This window comes from Ips typographus, linkage group LG10, assembly GCF_016097725.1.
Source record: "Ips typographus isolate SLU linkage group LG10, UJ_Ityp_2.0, whole genome shotgun sequence".
Taxonomy (NCBI): Eukaryota; Metazoa; Arthropoda; class Insecta; order Coleoptera; family Curculionidae; genus Ips; species Ips typographus.
The window spans coordinates 1,714,877-1,738,097 of NC_138431.1; the positions used below are offsets into that span (position 1 = coordinate 1,714,877).

The 23,221-nt window shown below is 33.2% G+C and overlaps 1 protein-coding gene across 1 annotated transcript; it reads right to left on the reverse strand.

Moving 5' to 3' along the window:
* Positions 1-783: 783 nt before the first annotated feature.
* On the reverse strand, positions 784-22,031 carry LOC145734950 (uncharacterized). The gene is made up of 3 exons (XM_081988625.1): positions 21,878-22,031; positions 21,570-21,758; positions 784-11,864 (listed from the first exon to the last, which is right to left on the reverse strand). The coding sequence occupies exon 3, from the start codon at positions 5,758-5,760 to the stop codon at positions 784-786; it is 4,977 nt and encodes a 1,658-aa protein (XP_081844751.1). The 5' UTR covers positions 5,761-11,864; positions 21,570-21,758; positions 21,878-22,031.
* Between the last annotated feature and the right edge of the window lie 1,190 nt (positions 22,032-23,221).

Below are 23,221 nucleotides of genomic sequence, written 5' to 3' on the forward strand. Positions count from 1 at the left end.
ATTGCACATCTTGTCTACCTTTGATATTACATCCTGTATAGACTTTATGTGTGCCTCTAAATCATCTTTTCCTATTTTAGCTTCGATTCTTAAAAAACCTCGATCAATTTTGGCTGTTCCAAGATGTTCTATGTAGAATCCAGGTTTTGGATATTCCACGTGATATTGTGCTGTACTTGTTTTTATGTGGGCTGCATGTGCTTTCCCGCTGTACAATTGGAGTGCAAAAATAATTGCCAATGTCCAAATTTTCCAAATGTTACTTGTTTTTCTACGTGGTTTTGAGTTGTTTTCATTGTGGATTATCGATAGCGGTACTAGTTTATGGATTGGTCTTTTAATTTCTGCTCCTTCCGCTTTTTTCAACGTGACGACTCTCACTAAATTTTTGTCGTCTACTTGAACTCCTTCCACCTTTGCCATTGGCCATTTGCTTGGTGACATTCGATCATCCTTTATAAGTACTAATTCTCCCACCTTTAGATTTTCTTGTTCCAGTTTCCATTTGTTTCGTTGTTGAAGTTCATGCAGATATTCATTTGTCCACACTTTCCAAAAATCTTTTTTCATTTTTTGTATTATTTTCCATCTGCCTTCTAAACCTGTATCATTATGGCTAATAATTGGACTACTTGGTGATAATAGTTCTCTCCCTATCCAGAAATGCCCTGGCGTTAGTACTGAAATGTCATTTATTTCTTCTGTTAGTTTACACAAAGGCCTCGAATTCAAACATGCTTCAATTTGGTGTGTTAATGTAGTTAATTCTTCATAAGTTAGGGTTCACTCTCCAATCACCCTTTTTAGGTGATGTTTGGTTGATTTCACACCTGCCTCCCAGAGCCCTCCAAAATGTGGTGCTGATGGCGGTATAAAAAGCCATTGAGTTCCAATGTTTGCTAATTTGTCCACAATGCTGGACGTTTTTATCGTGTTTGCTACCTCAACATTTAATGCATTAGCTGTCCCCACAAATGTCGTACCATTATCGGAGAATATATTTGCGCACGTCCCTCTTCTTGCCATAAATCGTTTTAGTGCGGCAAGAAAGGTTTCTGACGTCATGTCGCTCACCACTTCTAAGTGAATGGCCTTTGTACACATACATACAAATATTGCAATGTAGCCCTTGTAGGACTTATGTCCCCTGCCTTTAGTAGTTTTTATTTGAATGGGCCCAGCGTAGTCAATTCCTACATTTAAAAACGCTGACGCCGGATTAACTCTTGTTGGTGGTAGTTGACCCATCAATTGACCAGCTGTCTCAGCCTTGAATCTTATACACCTTGCACATTTATTAATTATTTTCTTTGTAACCTTTTTTCCATTTATTATCCAATATTTTCTTCTTACAAAGGCCATTGTTTGTTGATTTCCGCCGTGTAGGGTTCTGTCATGTGCATTCCTTACAATCAATCCTGCTAAGTGACCTGACGCAGAAATTATGATCGGATGTTTTTCACTGTAACTTAGTAATGAGTGTTGAAGCCTGCCTCCCACTCTAAGTACTCCATGGTAATCTACGAATGGATGTAAATTTAGAATTTTGCTCTTTTTTGATACTCTATTTTTGAGTCTTAGTTTGCGTATATCCTCTGAAAATGAATCTTGTTGATCTAATTTGATAATTCTATTCATCGCATCTTGTAGCTCTTGAACTGTGAATGGACCTACTAGTTTCCCGGTTTTGGGACTGCAATTGTTAATAAACCGAAAACATACAGCTATCACACGTGTTGCGCGATGTAAAGATGAGAATTTCTCTAGAACATTGATTTTGTCGACTTCTATGCTTACTCCCACATGTAAGCATTTTTTACGCTCCACCTCAGTGCTGTAATTTTTGTTGTATTGTGGCCATTGGTCTTCACTTTGGTTTAGCCAATGTGGTCCATTCCACCATAGTAGATTGTCCTTAATTTTTGACGGTTTAATTCCTCTTGTTATTAGGTCTGCTGGGTTGTCTTTAGACCCAACATGATGCCATTGTACTTCTGAAGACAGTTGTTTAATTTCTGAAACTCTGTTTGCTACAAACGTCTTCCAATGTCTTGCGTCGCTCTGAATCCATGACAAGGTGATCATCGAGTCCGACCACGCGTGAATATTCCAACTTGGTGACCCAAGTGTTTCCTTGACTCTCCTTATTAGTTTACTCAGTAGCACCGCTGCACATAATTCTAACCTAGGTAGTGTAGGTTTAGTTCTTATTGGTGCAACCTTTGATCTGGACACCAACAACGAGATCTGTATTTGTCCTAACTCGTTCATGGTTCTCACATATACTGCAGCTCCTAACGCCTTTTCTGACGCGTCACAAAATCCATGTATTTCTGTCCTTCTGGAGTTTGAAGTGTAACTCCACCTCGGAATTTGTATTTCTTCCAACTGGTTAAGTTCTTTGTAAAATTCCTTCCACTTGGTTGAAATCACTTCTGACAAAACGTTGTCCCATGAATTTTGTTCTCTCCACAATTCTTGGATGATGAGTTTTGCCGTAATTACAACAGGTGATAAAAGTCCTAATGGATCAAACAGCTTTGCTACACTTGACATTATTCCTCTTTTTGTTAATTTGTTCAAGTCCGTTAAATTAACTTTAAATTTAATTGAGTCATTGTTAGTTGCCCAAAATATGCCTAATGTTTTTTGAAGTTCATTATCATTCAAATCTATTTGTTTTATCTCTCGGAGTTCTTCTGAGATATTCGTAAGTATCGCAAAATTATTACTACTCCATTTTCTCAAGTTAAATCCTCCTAATTTAAACATATTTATTAAATCTTGCTGCAGTTTTGTTGCTTCTACCTCATAGCCAGCTCCAGCGAGAACATCGTCTACGTAGCAGTTTTTTCTTACGATCTCTAACATATTAGGAAAATTATCTTGTTCATCTTCAGCTAGTCTTTGGATAGTCTTTACTGCTAAATATGGTGCTGCCGCAGTACCATATGTGACTGTCGTTAATTTGTATTCACGAATTGGCTCATCTTCTGTACCCCTCCAAAGAATTCTGTGGTATTCTTGATCAGACTCCTTGATCTTTATCTGTCTGTACATTTTTTCAATGTCAGCTGTAAACGCTATCTTGTAACTCCGCCACCTAATTAAGATGTCGCAAAGCTCTTCTTGGATGCGTGGTCCAGTGTGCATTAACTCATTCAAGCTTTTTCCGTTTGACGATTTGCATGATGCATCAAACACAACTCTTAATTTAGTTGTTGTGCTTTCTTCTTTTATTACATAATGATGTGGTATGTAATATTTTCCTTTCTTTTCGTCTGCTTGGCTGACAAGTTTCATGTGGCCTAACGTTATATAAGTTTGCATAAACTCTTTATATGCAATGTTTTCGTTCATTTGTTGACGTAATCTTTTTTCTAGTTGCAATAACCGTGCCATTGCCCTAGTTCTTGACTCACCTAAGGTCAGGTCTGTGTTTTTAAATGGAATGCTGACCGTGTAAGTCCCATCGTCGTTTCTCATTGTATTTTGATTATAGTCACGTTCACATTCTTGTTCTTGGTTATTTACAGCTGGTTTTGACGTTACTTCTTCTAGCTCCCAAAATCTCGTTATGTCTTCTTCTTGCAGTGTTCTTGTCATCATACTAGCAATTTCTATGGTGCCATTAGTTTTTCCTGGGCTACACCCAAGTAAAATCCATCCGAATTCAGTATTTTGTCCTGTTAGTCCAACATCCGTTTTCTTTATACCATTCAACAAAATTTCCTGATATTCCTTTGCCCCTAAGAGAATGTCTACCGGACCTGGCTTGTAAAATAGTGGGTCTGCTAACATTACGTTTTTCCAATAATTCTCGTCGTAATCAATTTCACGCTCCGGTGAACTTTTTGTTAGTTTTGGTAACACTAACAATTCTGTACTTAGCGAGTACGCACTTGAAGCTCGCGCTTTACATTCTACTCTTATTTTATTATTGCTGTACTTAGGCTGTTCTTCTCCTAACCCGGTAATTTCTGCTCGAACTTTTTCGCGTGGCAAACCTAACAGTACTGCTGCCTCTTCGGTAACAAATGCCGCCTGAGATCCAGGATCAATTAACGCTCTAAAATATTCCCATGTATTGTTCACGTTTTTAACTTTAATTAAAGCTGTTGCTAATAACACCGTTTCGCCTTGCACAGTCATGTGGTTTGCAACCCGTGCAACTCTTTCTTGGCCCTTTGCCTTGTCTGAATTATAATTGTGGCTATTTTTTAAATTTCTGTAGTTATCTATATGAATCAGCGTATGATGGTTTTTGTTACAAGTTCTACATTGAAAACGAGAAACGCATCTTTTACTACTATCATGATTTAAACAGTTAAAACATAATTTTTGTTTTTTTATGAATTCATGACGCTGTACATTGTCTAACCCTTTAAAATCTACACATGAATAAATAGAGTGCGATCGATTACAATACTTACAATTAGTTACTGCTATTCTCTTGTCCTCGACATCTCTGGAGTTTGCCTGGAGCCCTCGTTCGTAAGTGCCCTTGTAGCCTCCTCTCTCCTCAAAGCCTCTGTAGCCTGAGTGTGCGCCTCTTTCCTCAAAGCCCCTGTAGCCTGAGGGTGCGCCTCTTTTCTCACTTGATTTCGTCTCTGACGCCTCCATGGTTTGAAATCGCCTCAGTATAAATTTCAATACACTCTCCAATGATTGCACTTCGAAGATGTTGTCAACCGTCGACTCATACAAGTCGTTGGTTCTGGCATCCCATTTATTGCTGACGATGCATACTATAATAGGATCCCATGATGCTATGTCAATTTTTTGCATTTTTAACGCTTCCAAACACTCTTTTACTGTATTGTACAGGGTTTTCAAATGTTTGGCTGATTCTCTTTGCGTCTGTGGAATATGTAGTATTTTGTTAATGAGCTTATTGACAATTCGTCTTTTATTGTCATATCTCTCTTTAAGTTCACTCCAGGCACTAGTATAGTTTGTTTCTGTTATCTCGTAATGTTGAATTGCTTTCTCTGCTTCTCCTTTCACGTACGTTTTAAGGTATTGCATTTTTTCAACCATGTTAATGTTGACGTTCGTGTCGATCATTGTTGCAAATATGTCCTGGAAGGTAGGCCATTCGTCATATTTTCCATTGAAAAATGGTATTGTTAGCCTAGGTAATGCCATAGTGTTGGTGGTGTGTTTAGGTAAACACCGTTGCTGTTTAATTTGTCTGTCTAGCGCTATTGTTGCAGTTCGATACTCCCTTTTAATGTTATGAAATGTATCTTCCGTATAGTATTGACGGTCAGAATATTCGTGCCTTATGCGGCTTAGCTCTATATCCTTGTCTACAACTATCATAAATTGCTTTTTTATGTCTTCCAGATATTGCTCATATCCTTCAGTGGCCGTTTTTGAGCTTTCTATGTCAGCTCTTAGGAGATCAATTCTTCTTTCCTGGTCACAAATTTTCTGCACTTGTGCATCGTTACTTCTGTCTCTTAGAATTTCTTGCTGTTCTTTCAAGTATGCCTTTGCTTTCAAGTATATTACCTCAACTTGATTAAAGTAGTTTGTTTTTATGTAAGGGTTCTCGGTGCTCTTACCAGTAATTTTTGCGATCTCCTGATGTTGAGAACTAAACTCTTGCCATATGTCGTCAACCTCCTTCAATTTTTCCAGCAGGTAAGCTTCCGTTTTTCTGGACCTTGGATCCTTTTTAATGTTTATGAACTTTTTGTTAAGTTCTTCTGCTAGCTGCTCCTGTTTTTCTACAATTTTGTTCAATTGTTGCATGTCTGTAGTAGTTTCTTTGTAGTTTGTGTTGACAGTATTGTTTGGTTTTGTTTAATGTAGTATAACTGTTCGTATTAATGTGACTTGGTTCACTGCTTTACTTCACAGCGGTTAGGTTAAGTTAGTCACTACGCGTTTTTCCTTTTCCTGTTAACAAAACGCGCACTTTTACTGTTCGTAATCCGGTTTAACGCGATTACCGTATGAAGAAAATCCCGAACGCTATTTTCTTCAGTTACCCATGACTTATTCCTTTTTTGCTCGAAGGACCATGTTTAGTTGAGTAATGATAAGACTGTGCTTTAACCAAATACTAACTTTATTCTTCTATCTACTTCTACAATCACTTAAAACTAACCAATATTACCAGTGATGTTCAAACTGTTGTACAAACATAAGGTACAATATATTTACTGGTTTCACAAACAAAACAGTTTAGTGGTCGCTGTAAACCTGATGTTGCAAATGCTGCCTACTGATCGTCCTACATAATATAGCTTGTACAAACACATTATGCGGATGTTTACTATTTCTTAATGGTTTTCGATTGAGCCATATTGAAAGTAATTAAACACTTAAATCATGTCATGTCAATGCCTTTTGTTTAAATGAAGATTAAACAGTAATACTTAATCCAAGTTAATTAACCAGTTACATGATTTGAAGTTTTATTTCAATATAATTTTCCCATTCTTAATTAAGTATAAATGGCGGATTACACCGACGTAAAGGCACCGTAGGGTCCACCTAAGCTAGGTTTTAATTTGACTGTGATATTTTGCACATGATCTCACAGTCGAATTATAACCTAGCCTACGGTGCCCTTAACCCAGTATCGGGCAACTGTCGAACCGTCACTATATTGTACAATAGACGGTGTTACCATAGGGTTACATTGATTTCAAAAGTCATTTATCCGAGTTCCTTGTAGTTCAAACGTCGCCAGGCAATGAAACCGAGTGGCTACAGTCTTACTTTATTGGTTGGCATATACTACACTTTGCGCATGCGCCAAATACAAGTTTAGTTCCAAGGAATTTGCAGTTCAAACCGGCGTGTTTCTTAGGTTATGTGATAAGCCAGTGAATAATAGTGAACTTGACGACAAAAGTGTATAAACGAAATTGTTGATTTTATACAAGAGCTTTTGAAGAGTATCAGGTAACTTATGATGTTATTGTTATAGCATAGATATGTGTAGTTTGATATATTTTTGTTCGAAAATTTATATGTAACCATTTGGTTACAATGCCCGGTATTTTAATCAATATTACCTACCTATGATATAATTTTTAGAATTCGGAAATAATATCAGTTTCGCGAATATGAATGAATTTGATGAAATACCTTCATGCTCGTTTTATGCTCGCAGTAAATGCAAGTTACCACCCCCTCCTGCAGTTTCAGACCATTCTGATATTTCCGATGATGAGGAAAATATGACTTTGGATAAAATTAGGAAAAAGTTGTTACAAAATAGGAATCATCAAATAGGTAAACTTTTTCAGTAAATCCGAATTTTATCTCTATTTCCCTTATATTATTATCTTTTTAGATAGCGACGAATCTGAATCTGAAGTGGAGTGCGAAATTCCGTCAAAACCAGAAAATGAACCAACTCCAAAAAGGAAAAAGAAAACGCCTTCTACGACGTACAATTGGACAAAAGAAGACATTCCACATATAAATAGAGATACAACTTTTGAGCCTTCTAGTAATAGTGAAGTATTGGACCCACTAGAATACTTCACAAAATTTCTATCATTAGATATAATAAATGATATTGTTGATCAGACTAACATCTACAGCACCCAAGCAATGGGTAGGTGCCTTAACACCAATCCTAAAGAAATTACAGATTTTTTTCTATATTGCTTTTTATGGGAGTCATAAATCTGCCATCTTATGAAGATTATTGGGCAAGTGACACTAGAATTGAGCAAATAGCAGAGTTGATGCCAGTGAAGCGCTTCAAACGTCTAAGACGGCTCATTCACTTCAACAATAACGATAATATAACAGAAGATACCACAGATAGATATTTCAAGATTCGCCCATTTATTGAAAAAGTGAGGCAAAATTTTCGGAGACACCATACCGAAAATCAATATTCCATAGATGAAACAATGATCTCCTATAAAGGGACTCGGGCTGGAAATCTTAGGCAATACATAAAAAGTAAGCCTGATAAGTGGGGGTACAAATATTTTGTTATTGCGGGTGTTTCCGGTGCCGGTACATTCAGGGAACTAAAGGGAACAGGAAACGAACTCTCACAATCTGAATGCGACATGGGTGTTGGAGCTGGAATTGTCATTGCCTTGTCGAAGTCCCTTCATGATGCGAACAAAGCAACTGTCTTCTTTGATAACTACTTTGCTAGTTTGCCACTTTTCACATACTTGAAGAATAACATGAATATATACAGTTTAGGAACATTACGCAGCAATAGAATTGCTGGATGTCCAATCGAAACAGACAAAATATTACTCAAGCAAGGAAGGGGTCAATATGATTATAAGACAGACAAAGGCAAGGGTGTAATCATAGTAAAATAGGTGGACAATAAAGCGGTTCTATTAGGTAGCACTTTATATGGTATAGAACCTAAGGAATCCGTGAAAAGGTACAGTAAAACTGCTAAAGCAAAGATAGATGTACACTGTCCGGCAATTGTGAAAAACTATAACAAACATATGGGAGGGGTGGATACTGCTAATGCCTTGATGGGTCAACGTCGGTACCTGACGTTGCGTCGGGTAATCGTACGTTGGCTAGACGAGACGTCCAAATGCCGTTTGGGCATTATGGATAGTTCTTAGAAAACACACGTGATTAGCATTAATTCTTCGATATAAATAGGAGCTGAGCAGACACAAAAAGTTAAATTTGCTGTAGGATGTTAATCAGTTGGAAAATAAATTGTACGTTAGATAGATATGAATGACTGATTGCTGGTCCTTGTTCACTCCCAATGTCAACTTCTGCACAGTTACTCAGTTCGCCATGCATAGATTGACATTTAAAGGAATAACAATATTTCTAATACTTCTGCATTTAGTTGGAAATTAAAGGAAAATTATTCGGCCAGATATTGTGGATAGAACAATGCTGCATATAGCATAACAGCAAATCAAAATCGCAAATAAAACTACACACCACCCGCGCCCCAATCTTTAGTTTATTATTAAAATTAAAAAAAATTCCAAGATTGACCTGGATGACTTTTTTTTTGCTTCTCGCTTCACCGGGAGAATATCTGAAACAAAAAAAATAATATTACCACGAGAATATAAGAAATGTCAATGTGTTTTAAGTTTGAACTCGGTTTTAACCAATGTTAGCTGAAGCTTGATTTTATATTGTAGCATAAAATCAGTATAAAAATTCATTATACATTGAATGGTAATCTAGCACACAACTTAACGTATAATGTCAGAAATTCACTGACTGACTGAAAAAAAAAAGATTATATGCAAAACACGTATTTGTCAGCGTACGAGAAAACCCACCAGTTAAAAACAGCGCACGGGAAATGGGCCCTTTCCAGCGTCCTCACGGAAAAGGTACATTTTTTTAAACAAATCCACCAAAAAATAGATAGTTTTTAATTACTCCCTAGGTAGTGAAAGTGATATTTTCATCTCTCAAATGAGGGAGAAAACTTTTATTTTCTATAGAGGTCGTAGAAAATAGTTATTTGCGCATAGTTAAAAGCAGCCGTTAAATATTATGTTAATACCAGGTTGAAGAAGGTGTTGTTACCAAAGATATGTTTGTCAATTTATCAAGAAAGTGACAAACTGTCTTTAGACAGCGTGACTTTTACGGGTGGCACTTTTCTTCCCTAGGGAGGAAAAGTTTTAAATTAAACATCCTGTTTCTAATCCTTTTTTTTTAATTATTCGCAAGAAGGCTAGTAATTATTCTTAATACTTCCCTATACCTATTTTGCACCGTTTCCTAGATGTTCCATAAAAATGGTGGCTTTGTCAGCAAAACGGTAGTCTAAACATTAATTAAATTCTCAAGTCCTGAAAGGCTTGCAGATGTGACCTTTTGTCCTCAGTTAGACAATACTACATATGGTTGAAACCCCAGATACAGAAAATGAAAAAAACCTACCGGACCTACAGACAGATATGAAAACTGCCAAAAGTTTCGCGAATATGAATGAATTTGATGAAATACCTTCATGCTCGTTTTATGCTCGCAGTAAATGCAAGTTACCACCCCCTCCTGCAGTTTCAGACCATTCTGATATTTCCGATGATGAGGAAAATATGACTTTGGATAAAACTAGGAAAAAGTTGTTACAAAATAGGAATCATCAAATAGGTAAACTTTTTCAGTAAATCCGAATTTTATCTCTATTTCCCTTATATTATTATCTTTTTAGATAGCGACGAATCTGAATCTGAAGTGGAGTGCGAAATTCCGTCAAAACCAGAAAATGAACCAACTCCAAAAAGGAAAAAGAAAACGCCTTCTACGACGTACAATTGGACAAAAGAAGACATTCCACATATAAATAGAGATACAACTTTTGAGCCTTCTAGTAATAGTGAAGTATTGGACCCACTAGAATACTTCACAAAATTTCTATCATTAGATATAATAAATGATATTGTTGATCAGACTAACATCTACAGCACCCAAGCAATGGGTAGGTGCCTTAACACCAATCCTAAAGAAATTACAGATTTTTTTCTATATTGCTTTTTATGGGAGTCATAAATCTGCCATCTTATGAAGATTATTGGGCAAGTGACACTAGAATTGAGCAAATAGCAGAGTTGATGCCAGTGAAGCGCTTCAAACGTCTAAGACGGCTCATTCACTTCAACAATAACGATAATATAACAGAAGATACCACAGATAGATATTTCAAGATTCGCCCATTTATTGAAAAAGTGAGGCAAAATTTTCGGAGACACCATACCGAAAATCAATATTCCATAGATGAAACAATGATCTCCTATAAAGGGACTCGGGCTGGAAATCTTAGGCAATACATAAAAAGTAAGCCTGATAAGTGGGGGTACAAATATTTTGTTATTGCGGGTGTTTCCGGTGCCGGTACATTCAGGGAACTAAAGGGAACAGGAAACGAACTCTCACAATCTGAATGCGACATGGGTGTTGGAGCTGGAATTGTCATTGCCTTGTCGAAGTCCCTTCATGATGCGAACAAAGCAACTGTCTTCTTTGATAACTACTTTGCTAGTTTGCCACTTTTCACATACTTGAAGAATAACATGAATATATACAGTTTAGGAACATTACGCAGCAATAGAATTGCTGGATGTCCAATCGAAACAGACAAAATATTACTCAAGCAAGGAAGGGGTCAATATGATTATAAGACAGACAAAGGCAAGGGTGTAATCATAGTAAAATAGGTGGACAATAAAGCGGTTCTATTAGGTAGCACTTTATATGGTATAGAACCTAAGGAATCCGTGAAAAGGTACAGTAAAACTGCTAAAGCAAAGATAGATGTACACTGTCCGGCAATTGTGAAAAACTATAACAAACATATGGGAGGGGTGGATACTGCTAATGCCTTGATGGGTCAACGTCGGTACCTGACGTTGCGTCGGGTAATCGTACGTTGGCTAGACGAGACGTCCAAATGCCGTTTGGGCATTATGGATAGTTCTTAGAAAACACACGTGATTAGCATTAATTCTTCGATATAAATAGGAGCTGAGCAGACACAAAAAGTTAAATTTGCTGTAGGATGTTAATCAGTTGGAAAATAAATTGTACGTTAGATAGATATGAATGACTGATTGCTGGTCCTTGTTCACTCCCAATGTCAACTTCTGCACAGTTACTCAGTTCGCCATGCATAGATTGACATTTAAAGGAATAACAATATTTCTAATACTTCTGCATTTAGTTGGAAATTAAAGGAAAATTATTCGGCCAGATATTGTGGATAGAACAATGCTGCATATAGCATAACAGCAAATCAAAATCGCAAATAAAACTACACACCACCCGCGCCCCAATCTTTAGTTTATTATTAAAATTAAAAAAAATTCCAAGATTGACCTGGATGACTTTTTTTTTTGCTTCTCGCTTCACCGGGAGAATATCTGAAACAAAAAAAATAATATTACCACGAGAATATAAGAAATGTCAATGTGTTTTAAGTTTGAACTCGGTTTTAACCAATGTTAGCTGAAGCTTGATTTTATATTGTAGCATAAAATCAGTATAAAAATTCATTATACATTGAATGGTAATCTAGCACACAACTTAACGTATAATGTCAGAAATTCACTGACTGACTGAAAAAAAAAAGATTATATGCAAAACACGTATTTGTCAGCGTACGAGAAAACCCACCAGTTAAAAACAGCGCACGGGAAATGGGCCCTTTCCAGCGTCCTCACGGAAAAGGTACATTTTTTTAAACAAATCCACCAAAAAATAGATAGTTTTTAATTACTCCCTAGGTAGTGAAAGTGATATTTTCATCTCTCAAATGAGGGAGAAAACTTTTATTTTCTATAGAGGTCGTAGAAAATAGTTATTTGCGCATAGTTAAAAGCAGCCGTTAAATATTATGTTAATACCAGGTTGAAGAAGGTGTTGTTACCAAAGATATGTTTGTCAATTTATCAAGAAAGTGACAAACTGTCTTTAGACAGCGTGACTTTTACGGGTGGCACTTTTCTTCCCTAGGGAGGAAAAGTTTTAAATTAAACATCCTGTTTCTAATCCTTTTTTTTTAATTATTCGCAAGAAGGCTAGTAATTATTCTTAATACTTCCCTATACCTATTTTGCACCGGTTCCTAGATGTTCCATAAAAATGGTGGCTTTGTCAGCAAAACGGTAGTCTAAACATTAATTAAATTCTCAAGTCCTGAAAGGCTTGCCGATGTGACCTTTTGTCCTCAGTTAGACAATACTACATATGGTTGAAACCCCAGACACAGAAAATGAAAAAAACCTACCGGACCTACACACAGATATAAAAACTGCCAAAAGTTCGTTTTCTTTTAAAATGATTCATCGGTGTTTTATGGTTTGTAATAAAATAATATTAAACTTAGAACAAATCCATGTAAACATTTCCTTTACCTAACTTCAACCGTTTCTGACTTATTAACAGTGTTTCCTTAAAGGGTGCATACAATCGTGTCATACCAACCTGAATACGGACACCTGCTTGGCCTTAATGACTAGTTGTCGTTTCTATAAAGACATGTTCTGACAGATATTTGTCAAATACAAAACTGGTTGAAACTTTAGCACAAGCAGGGGTCCGTATTCAGATTAGTATGTATTACGATTTTATACGCACTTTAAGGAAAAACTGTTATTAAGTCACAAACGGTTGAAGTTAGGTAGAGGAAGAGTACACATAGATTTGTTCTAAATTTAATGTTCTTTTTTTCACCCTATAAATTTTTGACATTTTTCGTCTCTGGGCTTTTCAACCATGTGGTATTGTCTAACTGAGGACAAAAGATCACACCAGCAAACCTTTCAGGACTTAAAAATTTAATAAATATTTAGACTACCATTTTGCTGCCAAATCCACCACTCTTATGAAATATCTAAGAAACGGTGCAAGATAGGGAATAGAATAGGATAGCGAAGTATTAACATTAATTACTAGGCTTCTTGCGAGGAATTCAAAAATTAGATTAGAAACAGTGTATTCCATTTGAAAATTAAAAGTTGGTGTTCTTTCCGACTGATATGGCAACACTTCAAAGTCCAAAATATTTTACATAGAGAGTTTGGATAGGCTACAAATTTAAACGAAAAATATTAAGTCGTTCTCTAGATACTTCTAATATACCATCAGCGTGAATCACCCTGTATCTTACATATTATATTAAAAATAGACATTTTTTAAAATTATATTTGATTATGAATTCCATTTAAAAGAAGAAAGTTATGTCAATTCTTGAGAAAACTGAACGCAGTAGCTAAAAACTAAACACGAAACTGAAATCACATCGAAAAAGTGCCTTAAAAATGTTTGTGTGTTACTCCGATATTTTAATAAACAAAAAAGTTGGGTAAAGTTTTTAAAATGGGCGAAATTCGAAAAACGGCCTCTAGCGCCTCAATCTGACAAGATATCGAAATACGGTTTTTGCCATAACACCGTATCTAGCTGAAAAATGGGGTTTTCCTGTCAAAACACTCTAAATCCTAACACCCTGTACAGGTGATTCAATGATAAAGTTCATTATCTCGTTTGATTTGAGAAATAGAAAAATAATGTTAAATACAAAAGTTTTAGAGAATATTGATATTTATAGTTTAAAATTACTTTTGAATATACAGGTTCTTAAAGACATGACAGAAAGCATTAGTTTTTTTAAATATAATTTTTTTAACATTTTTTCCGTCGACTATGTATTGACAGCCTTTTTTGATGGACGATAACGAATCAATATTGAGTTCCATTAATGCATGATTTTTCAATTGTTTTACTTTAATGCATGATCAGCTCAGATTATCAGGCAATCAAATACGCTCATAGTATAGTTCTATCCTTTTTTATTTGTATGAAACAAAGAGAAATAAACACACATTCTTTAGTTGACATCCACCATTACTGACAAAAAAAAACTTTGTAGGATTTTATAATCCTTTTATAACGTTTATTATAAACTACAGATGACGGAAAAATGTTGTAACCAACTTTTATATTAATAAGCGATTAATAATCTCAATTTTAGTAACGCGTTCACTGCGTTAAACCATTTCGATTATTAATCGCTTTCATTAATACACTCGTTCGTTAAATAACTATTAAATTCTTCATAACAATTTAAAACTTTTTTGTTAATAATGTCAGATTATTTAATTTTTCTATACAAATATTACTTTTTACTATGATGTAAAATTGACTGTATTGCCATTGTTTCTAAAAGTAGAATACTCATATTTGGTATGAACGTTCTACAGGAACGACAAAAATGATTTATGCAAATAAATCGTATAATAATTGCATTAGATGCTACAGGACGTGCAATTTTTTAAAATATATTTTCATTAATTCAGTTTCGACTTTTATAAATGGAACACCCTGTACATTATTTATTTTGTCTGATAGGTTTTACGTATGCCATGTACCTAATTTGAGTAGATTGCAATTTATTTATGGTTTTTAATTTTTACCTTCGATTGAAGTTTAAGTTTAGTTTAATTTAAGTTTATAACTAGCTTACGACAAACTAAAAATGCAGGTGTTGTCAACCGTTGGTAGAGTTACAGCATATTCCAGACATCAAAATAAAACGATTTAGCTAAATTGTCCTATACCGAAAGTTAATATTAAGAAAGATACAGGGTGTGAAAGTTGAAATTTTGTTCTTGTTTTTTTATCATATTATCTAGGTATTTTGATATAAATTACTAAAAATGTGTATAAGGGGATTTTGACAGCCGGTAAATATGATGGTTTCATATATTTGCAGTAGCTGATAGGGGGCGCTACCTGCAGCTTTTTTATTTGCTTAAAAGGACTAATACTTTTTTTCTACGCCACTGAAACAGATACACGACTTCAAAATATGATTCTAATATGTTTTCTACGTGAAAAAGGTATACTTGTTTTAAGGCTTAAAAGTTGACCGTTTTTGAGATATCCACTATTTTGATATTGCATGTAGCAACTTTCAAATTGGTAAATATTTATTTTATGAAAGTAAGTTTTTATTTTGCCTTTGTAGAATACTTGTTGTCCAAAAGAAACCTTTTTTAATGTTAATACTTTAATTTCCAGTGGTTTGTGGTGTAAGTTGTTTCACCAAATTCACTGAAAATACGTAAGGATTTTTCATTTATTTTTATCAGTCTTTTTGTTGTGTGATTTAGCTAAAAGATATACAAATTAGTTTTTTTAAGGCGTGTATAAATTACGTAAATGTACTTTACCCTTTAACCATTTAACCGTATTAGCAATGCAATATTAAAACATTAAATATCTCGAAAACGGTCAACATTTAAGATCTAAAACTAGTAATTTTTTTTAAATAGAAAACATATTAGAATAATATTTTGAAGTCATATGTCCGTTTCGATGCGTAAAAAAAAGTTTAAGTACTTTTAAGCAGCTGAAATAGTTGCAGATAGGCGCCTCCTATCAGCTACTGCAAAATAGTAGTAGTAATGCTGTAGCTCTATGTCCCATTACTTATGGTCCACCCTATACAGGGTTATTCACCTTATTTGGACACGGAAGATTGTGACTAAACTATTCACTTTCAAAAAAGTTATAGACCTATTGAAGGTATCTTTTAAAAATATTTTCAAGATGTACCGGTTGTCCCAAATGCCGAAAAAGTATCAAAGTCATGTTTTTTCAAATGTAACACCTGGTATATTACTTTATTTTCAAAATCTACGTTGAAAATAAAAATTAATTTTATTGATGTTTGATAGGTCTAAACTTTACAGTTTCTCAGATATTCCTTAATTTGTAAAAATGTAGAACAAATATTAACATTTAAACATTCAACCTTCCTTTGAGATTAATTGACCAAAATTGGTTTGGGCGATGATAACAGATTAAGTTTTATGATCCAAAAGTGATAAATTGTCTAGCTCATATAGGGGGTCTCAAAAAATTATTTAATCAAAAACTAAATTTTTGAAGTAGTATAAACTTGTCAAAATCAAATGGAACCACAATTACAGTATATGCAAACTTAATTACCTATCGAAAATTATTAAGGTTTCATACCTCTAATTGTTAACGTTTTCTTGGATAAATCGACATTTCCTAAAGTAGAGCTGACTGACTGATTTTTAATATCGTTCAAAGATCACTTGGTATCTTTTCGAATTACATATCTATCATTCTAATCTAAGTAAAGCTTAGAATAAAATAGTGGCTTAATACTTTGTAAATTTGCTATACAAGTAATTCATAAAAATAATTAAATAAATCATTCAAACAAAAATAATTCATAAAAATGTTTAAAACGGCGACAATTCGACTACAAACTACTAGAACTAAACTAAACATCCAACTACTCCGTTTTTGAGTCCTTCAGCAACATTATTAAGTATCTTAATGGATATACTCCTAAAAATTTCGCTAATTCGCTAATCTGTGGTCATTTCTCAAGGGTATCAAAAATGACTCAAAATCGGTGCGAGTTCGAGAAATGAATGATGAATTGACTTTCCAAGAAAACGCGAACATTTAGCCATAGGAGACCTCAATAATTTTCGATAGATAATTAAATTTTGTATCTACTTTAACCATAAAATAGGTGGTGTTCAATTTGATTTTGACAAGTTGTTAAAGTTTAAAGGTTGCAATTATTGGGAGAAAAATGTTGAGACATCCTGTATGAGCTAGACAATTTCTCACCCATGGATCCTAAAACTTGATCTCTTAGTAGGTCCCAACATTAAAATTTGTTCTAAACTTTTACAAAATAACGAATATCTGAGAAACTGTAAAGTTTAGACGTACCAAACCTCAATGTCATTCATTACCTTTTATTTTCAACGTAGATTCTGAAAATCAAATAAAATACTAGGTATTCCATTTGAAAAAATATAACTTTGATACTTTTTCTGCATTTGGGACAACCGGTACATCTTGAAAATATTTTTAAAAGATACCTAAAATGGGTCTATATCCATTCCAGAATCAAAAGTTTGTTGAAGGTGAATACTTTAGTCACAATTTTCCGTGTCGAATAACGTGAATAACCCTGTATAATTTATAAGAAAAACAAATCTTTTAATTTTGTATGTCATTAACAACAATTTAAAATGTTTATGGTTCAATTGAATTGTTAAAGACAATTTTCAGATTATAGTTTAGTTAAGATAACAAAAAATGCAGGTAAAAGTTAAAACATATAAATAAATCGCAGACATTTAAATTAGGTAGGTATATGACATACTTCACAAAAGTTGAATTGTAAAAGATATCAGAAAAATAAGTAATACACAGGCTGTTCCATTTAAAAAAGTCGAAATTACTTAAGCTGAATTAGTCAACACGGTGTTTCATGGTAAATGCGTTATACAGGATGTTTCACGATAAATGCGTCATATTTTAGGGTGTGATTAAAGGTCAAAAAATAACTCTAGTTTGCTAAACCATGGTCCAAAGATGTTTCGTTATGTAGATACAGGGTGTTAAAGTTTGGGTAAAAAAATCTAAATTTACTTATTTCATCAAAACAATAAGAGATATTTTCGTAAAACTTTTTAGGTGTCAACGATAAAGTTCGTTTTGCCATTAAAAAATATATTTTTTATGTTTGCCAGTGGCGTCCAATCAAACAAGTTATTGACCATTTTTGCAAAAAAAATATGTACGCCACTGTTTTTCCAAAAAATGCAAATCAGTTCTGAATTCCTTATTCAATTTAACACAGAAAAGGTATCTAGTAACTTTTTGGTACGTCATCTCGTTTTCGAATAAAAAATTCTGCAAAAGTACCATTACAATTAATACTAAATCTTCGAATTTCGCCTCTATTCAATTTTAAAATTTTGATTTATTCAGTTTTTTAATGATAAAATAGGAAGATACTGCTTGTTCCTATCGAATAAAAATTAAAAAAAAAAGTAAATTAATAAAAATTTAGATATTGATTAATAAAATAAACAGTCGACGATTTAGTATTGATTTTATGGGTACATTTTTATGATTTTCAATTTTTTATTGGAAAACAGAAAGGTGTACCGAAAAGTTACTAGATAGCTTTTCTGTTCTAAATTGAATGGGGAATTCGAAATTGATTTGCGTTTAATGGAAAAAGAGTGGTGTATACATATTTTTTTTTGCAAAAACACGGAACGTGTTTGATTGAACGCTACTGGCAAAATTAACAATTGTGTTTTTTATTGCAAAACGTGCCTTATCGTGGACAGTTGACACCTACAAAGTTGTATAAAAATATCTGAAACCGGTTTGAAGAAATAGATAAATTTAGTTTTTTTTATTCAAACTTTAACACTCTGTATATCCATAATGGAACATCTTTGGCCCATGGTTTATTTAGCAAACTAGGGTATTTTTTTACTTTTAATCAAAACAATGTAAAAAATTGAACGCCCTGTAGCATCTAACGCAAATTTATTTGCGTAAATCTAATTTGTGGTCCCTGTGCAAACAATGGTAATTGGTAATACAACCAATTTTATATCAAAGTAAAAACTAATATCTTAAAAAATTAAATATTAGTAAAACCTTGAGGAAAACTATCAGGTTGAAGTATAGACAACATAAAACTTTTCAAATTCTACCTAGTATCTACAAATGTATTAAAAAATATAAGGTTCTATTTAAAAAAAACTAATGCCTGGTTTATACACCCAAATTAAAAGAAATAATTAAAGTTAATTTAATTTAAAATAAATGTAAATTTATACGGTTTATGCCCGGTTTATACCTTCAAATTAAAAAATTAATTTTAATTTAAATTACATGTAAAATTGAATGAAAATTATTGTGGTTTGTAATAAGTAAAGAAATGCTAAATTAAATGACATAGATGTGTTTTTGACTTTGACGTATTGTAGACATATTTTAACCTAAAAAGGGTGAAAGAGTTTAGCTATAAAATAATCATTTGTAAAGTTAAAAATATTAAACAAGGAATGAAGTTTTCTTTGGCAGTGGTTACCGCAATAGTCGGAATTGGTGTATCTTTGGTAAAATGATGAAAAAGAAATTGGAGATATGGAGTAAGACCGATAAACAGAGAATGAGAAAAAACAAACAAATAAAGTTTCACATTGTATCACAACGAAAAGTGATAAAGGGTTCACAAATTAGCCTCAATTTCACCCAATGGTGAAAGTTGGTTCACTTTTAAGTTAACATTAGTTTTAGTTTTGTATACAAATGTGTAGCTTTAACGTTGATAAAATTAAATTGACTTTAACGAAAATATAGTTTAATTGTTAATTTGGAGGTATAAACAGGGGACAATGTCTGGTTTATACCTCCAAATTAACAATTAAAGTAAATGTTCATTAAAGACAATTTTATCACCCAGTTTATACCTCCAAATTAACGAATTAAACTAAAAAGTTATGTTTTAACTTAAATTTAAAAAGTTAAAGCCACATGTTTGCCAACTTTAAGCTAAGGGTAAAATTCGGGCAAATTCTTGAAACCTTCGTCACTTTTCGTTGTGATAAAATGTGAAACTTGATATGTTTTTTCCTTCATTCCCTGTTTATCAGTCTTACTCCATATCTCCAATTTCATTTCCATCGTTTTGTCAAGGATACACCGATTCCAACTAGTGTGGTAACCACAGCCAAAGAAAACTTCATCCAGTAGTTATTATTTTAAATTTTACAAATGATTATTTTATAGCTGAGCTTTTTCATGAATCTTTCACCCTCTTTAGGTTAGAATATGTCTAAAATACGTCAAAACCAAAAACACATCTATGTCATTTAATTTAGCATATCTTGAAAAGTATAAACCATAATAATTTTCATTCAATTTTACATGTAATTAAAATTTAATTTAATTTTTTAATTTGGAGGTATAAACCGGGCATTAACCACATGAATTTTCATTTAATTTTACATGTACGTAATTTAAGTTAATTTAAGTTTAATTTAATTTTTTAATTTGGAGGTATAAACCGGGCATTACATGTAATTAAAATCAAATTAAATTTTTTAATTTAAAAGTATAAACCGGGCAAAATACTTTTCAAGTTATGTTAAATTAGATAGCATACATGTGTTTATAACTTTGGACATATTCTAACCTAAAGAAGGTGAAAGATTCATGATTTCATTCATAAAAAAGTTCAGCTATAAAATAATCATTTGTAAAATTAAAAATAATTAACAATGGATTAAGATTTCTTTGGCTGTGACATAGTTTGTGATTACTGCTCTAGTTGGAATTGGTGTCTCCTTGATAAAACAACGGAAAAGAAATTGAAGATATGGAGTAAGACCAAAACAAAAAACAAGAAAAAATATAAATAAAGTTTCACATTTTATAACAACACAAAGTGACAAAGGGTTCACAAAAAAGCCTGAAATTCACCTAATGTTGAAAGTTGGTCTACTTTTAAGTTAGGTAAAATTAATTTTATTTTAGTGTAATTTTTAAGTATAGCATGGTCATATACAAATGTGTAGCTTTAACTTTTGCATAGAAAACTTTTGATTGACTTTAGTGAAAAGTCAGTTTAATTTTAATTAGCAGGTATACATAGACATAATTATTAACTTAATTTTTGTTCATAACAACACATAGTAAACAAAGTAGTCCAGGTTACTTGTTTACTCTGGGTTGTTATGGACAAGAATTAAATTTATGATTAATACTTCAACTAGAAACTTGGGTAAACCCTGCCTCATATACTACATATAATACATATTAACTCAAAGTTGAACAATGCAGTCTACAAAGTGTTAGTGTACAATGATTTATTGTGTTAAAGGTAAAATGATAATGAAAACTGCATTGCTTTTTATTTTTGTTAATGTTACTATCATTAAGCTGGATTCATAGTTCTAGTTCTGCAAGAAGAAGTAATCAGTAAGCTGCAGTAAAAATAAATAATATACTTGTAACACTCATAACCCCCATTCATAGATTTTTGGAATATCATTTGACAAATACTTTCTTTTGCTTTTGCCAAAAAATGACAACCCACAAGATAATAAATAAAATTTTGATGGTTTATAAGACTTTGGGGTTATGTTATTTCCTTCTTACTAAAGTGGAACCATGAATTGACATGGCTACTACTGCTTGCTGCTTACTTCTTGCAGAATTAGAACTACAAATTTAGCTTTAAACTTCAGTTAACTCACCTTAAAACTTGCTTTTTAATCCACGGTTCCACCTAATGTAGATAGTTTGATATATTGCACACAATTTTTCTTTTTCAACTTGACTTGATTGCAGTCCCTGGGAAATGTAGTCACTTTCTTCATAAAAGTATTTTCTTTTTCATCCACATGGAAAAGTAGTGATGTATGCAGCATATACCAGTTGCAGATCTGTAAGACTAGCCGAATTAGTTACTAGAAGCACCCTTAAAAAATGTGTAATAATGATGCATCAGCAATAGCATGGTTTATTACATAGGTTAGGTATGAAATTGTCATTGTAATCTTACCTGGGCCAGCAGCTGTTGTATCCATTATGTCAATCAAAAAATATACATTTACTTGATTTTAGTGCATAATCTTCACCAATTAAATTGTTAGATTTTGTCATAAAAATATAATTAATTTTAGCAGCATGCTAAAACAAATAAACAAAAGCAAAGTGACAAGACTGACAAGTGGGAATTTTACTTGACAACACAACAGATCCAAGAGTGCGGCCCTATCAGCAAAACCTGTTTTCTCAAAACGCTACCTCGCGTGACGTCACAGTGGGCAGTGGGTGCTCGGGTGCACAGTATTTATATAATAATAGTATTTATTTAGCGATAATGCTACATGAAAAACAAAACAATACAATGCACACATGTCCCAAAAATTAACCAACAAGCAAATCACTAGCAAATTGCATATACATTTTTTCTCGAAAGTGTTTTCCCAGTTCTATTTTAAATATTTGTACCGGGTGACCCAATAAGACTGTTCCTCGACCATATCTCGGGAACCGTTCGTCGTATGATTTTGGGGTAAACATTTTTTTAGGTAAATCGGCCATGAAGAATCGTTGGAAAATATTTTCGAGTTCTAAAAATGACCACCAGAGGCCGTAACTGCCATCTTAAATTTTTAAATTGCATTTTCTATAAATTTTGCACAATAAACTAGAATTATTTTTTCCACATTTTTAAAGCGAACCAATTTATCAATGATTATCGTAAAAAACAAATTTCTGTTATTTCAAAAACAAAGATGGCGTGAGGTGTTCAATTGTTTTTGCAATAACCTGCTTTAACTTCTTAACGGTTTGACCAATTTTAACAAATTCGGTATTGAATCAACCAAAATATAGTTAATTTAGTTGAATATTTCTCCGCCAGGGGGCTAGTTTTGACACCATGACTTAAATTCCAAAAAAGATTAAAAAATCAAATGGAATGATATGACTTTTTCTTTATGAAAAAGTAGCCATATAACATCCAAATAGGCCAGTGAAAACCGTTTTTTAAACTATCGTTCCTAACCTGAAATATTGGGAAAATGAGATTAATAGATCTGTGTGGTAAATTTCATAAAACTATTAAAAATTTAACTACATAATGAATAAAAGTGAATAAAATTGTGAGTCTAAATAAAATTCATTTAGGCATTATTTAAAAAATACCACATATCGTCAGAACATTCATCTTGCTCCAAAGCGACTAAATGCATCCTGAACTTATTAAGTCACTTTAATGTTACACTCGGAATTTGTCTATTGCATTGTAATGTCCTCCTGTTTTTGTGTGATTTTTGGAGTCAATTTCTGCCAAACAATATATAATACGTTTGAAAATTAAAAAGTATAAGGTATAACT